Raw genomic sequence first — 907 nt, forward strand, 5'->3', positions numbered from 1 at the left:
GGCATCAGACGCAATGGAAAGAAGAGCCAAGAGCAGCAGCTGCAGCAGCAGCAACGATAAAAAAAAAAAAGAAGCAGCTGCATATACACCTGAAAAAGAAGAAAAAAAAAGGAAAAAGAAGAAAAATTAAAACAAAACATGTATACAATAAACACACAAAAAAGAAAAAACAAACGTACACATATACCTATAGTAGAAGCTGCACATACACCTGAATAGCTGCACATACACCTGAAAAAAGAAGAGCTGCACATACACCAGAAAAATAATATATACACAAAAAAATTAAAAATAATATAAACACAAACAAATATACACAAATAGCTCTAAACAAAAAAACAAAATACACATATATATATACACACACCAAGCTGCATATACACCTGAAAAAGCTGCACATACACCCGAAGAGCTGCGCATACACCTGAAACCCCAAAAGAATTCTGCGGCGTTAATACGTCTAATTAGCTATAAAGTATATATTTATATATTTATATATATATTTCTATATATATTTATATATTAAAAATATATTTATTGTTTTGTTTATCTATTAATTAGCTGCATATTAAACGCAGCAGCTGCACATACACCGCGTGAGTTGCATAGACACCCCAAGAGCTGCCTATACACCTGAAAGGCAAAGCCGCACAACACAAACAAAAAAAAAACATAAATATAAATAAAAATATATAAATATGTATATTATAAATATAAATATGTAAGTATAAATATATGAATATCAATATAAATATACAGTATCAATATAAATATAATTTATTTTTATGAATACAAATATAAGTTTTAATATATAAATAAATTTGTATATATAAACACATATATACACACAAATATATATATATATATATATATATATATATATATATATATATATATATATATATAT

The 907-nt window shown here is 25.9% G+C and overlaps 1 protein-coding gene across 1 annotated transcript in view; it reads left to right on the forward strand.

Annotated features, from left to right (window-relative positions):
• Positions 1 to 60, forward strand: part of EMH_0042310 (uncharacterized protein) — a gene marked incomplete at both ends in the record, with an annotated part of 1,753 nt that extends 1,693 nt beyond the window's left edge. The window contains one exon of the mRNA XM_013495721.1: positions 1 to 60. Within this exon, the coding sequence (XP_013351175.1) occupies positions 1 to 60 (60 nt within the window).
• Positions 61 to 907: the final 847 nt, after the last annotated feature.

This window comes from Eimeria mitis, genomic scaffold (genome assembly GCF_000499745.2).
Source record: "Eimeria mitis Houghton genomic scaffold, Emh_scaff1718, whole genome shotgun sequence".
Taxonomy (NCBI): Eukaryota; Apicomplexa; class Conoidasida; order Eucoccidiorida; family Eimeriidae; genus Eimeria; species Eimeria mitis.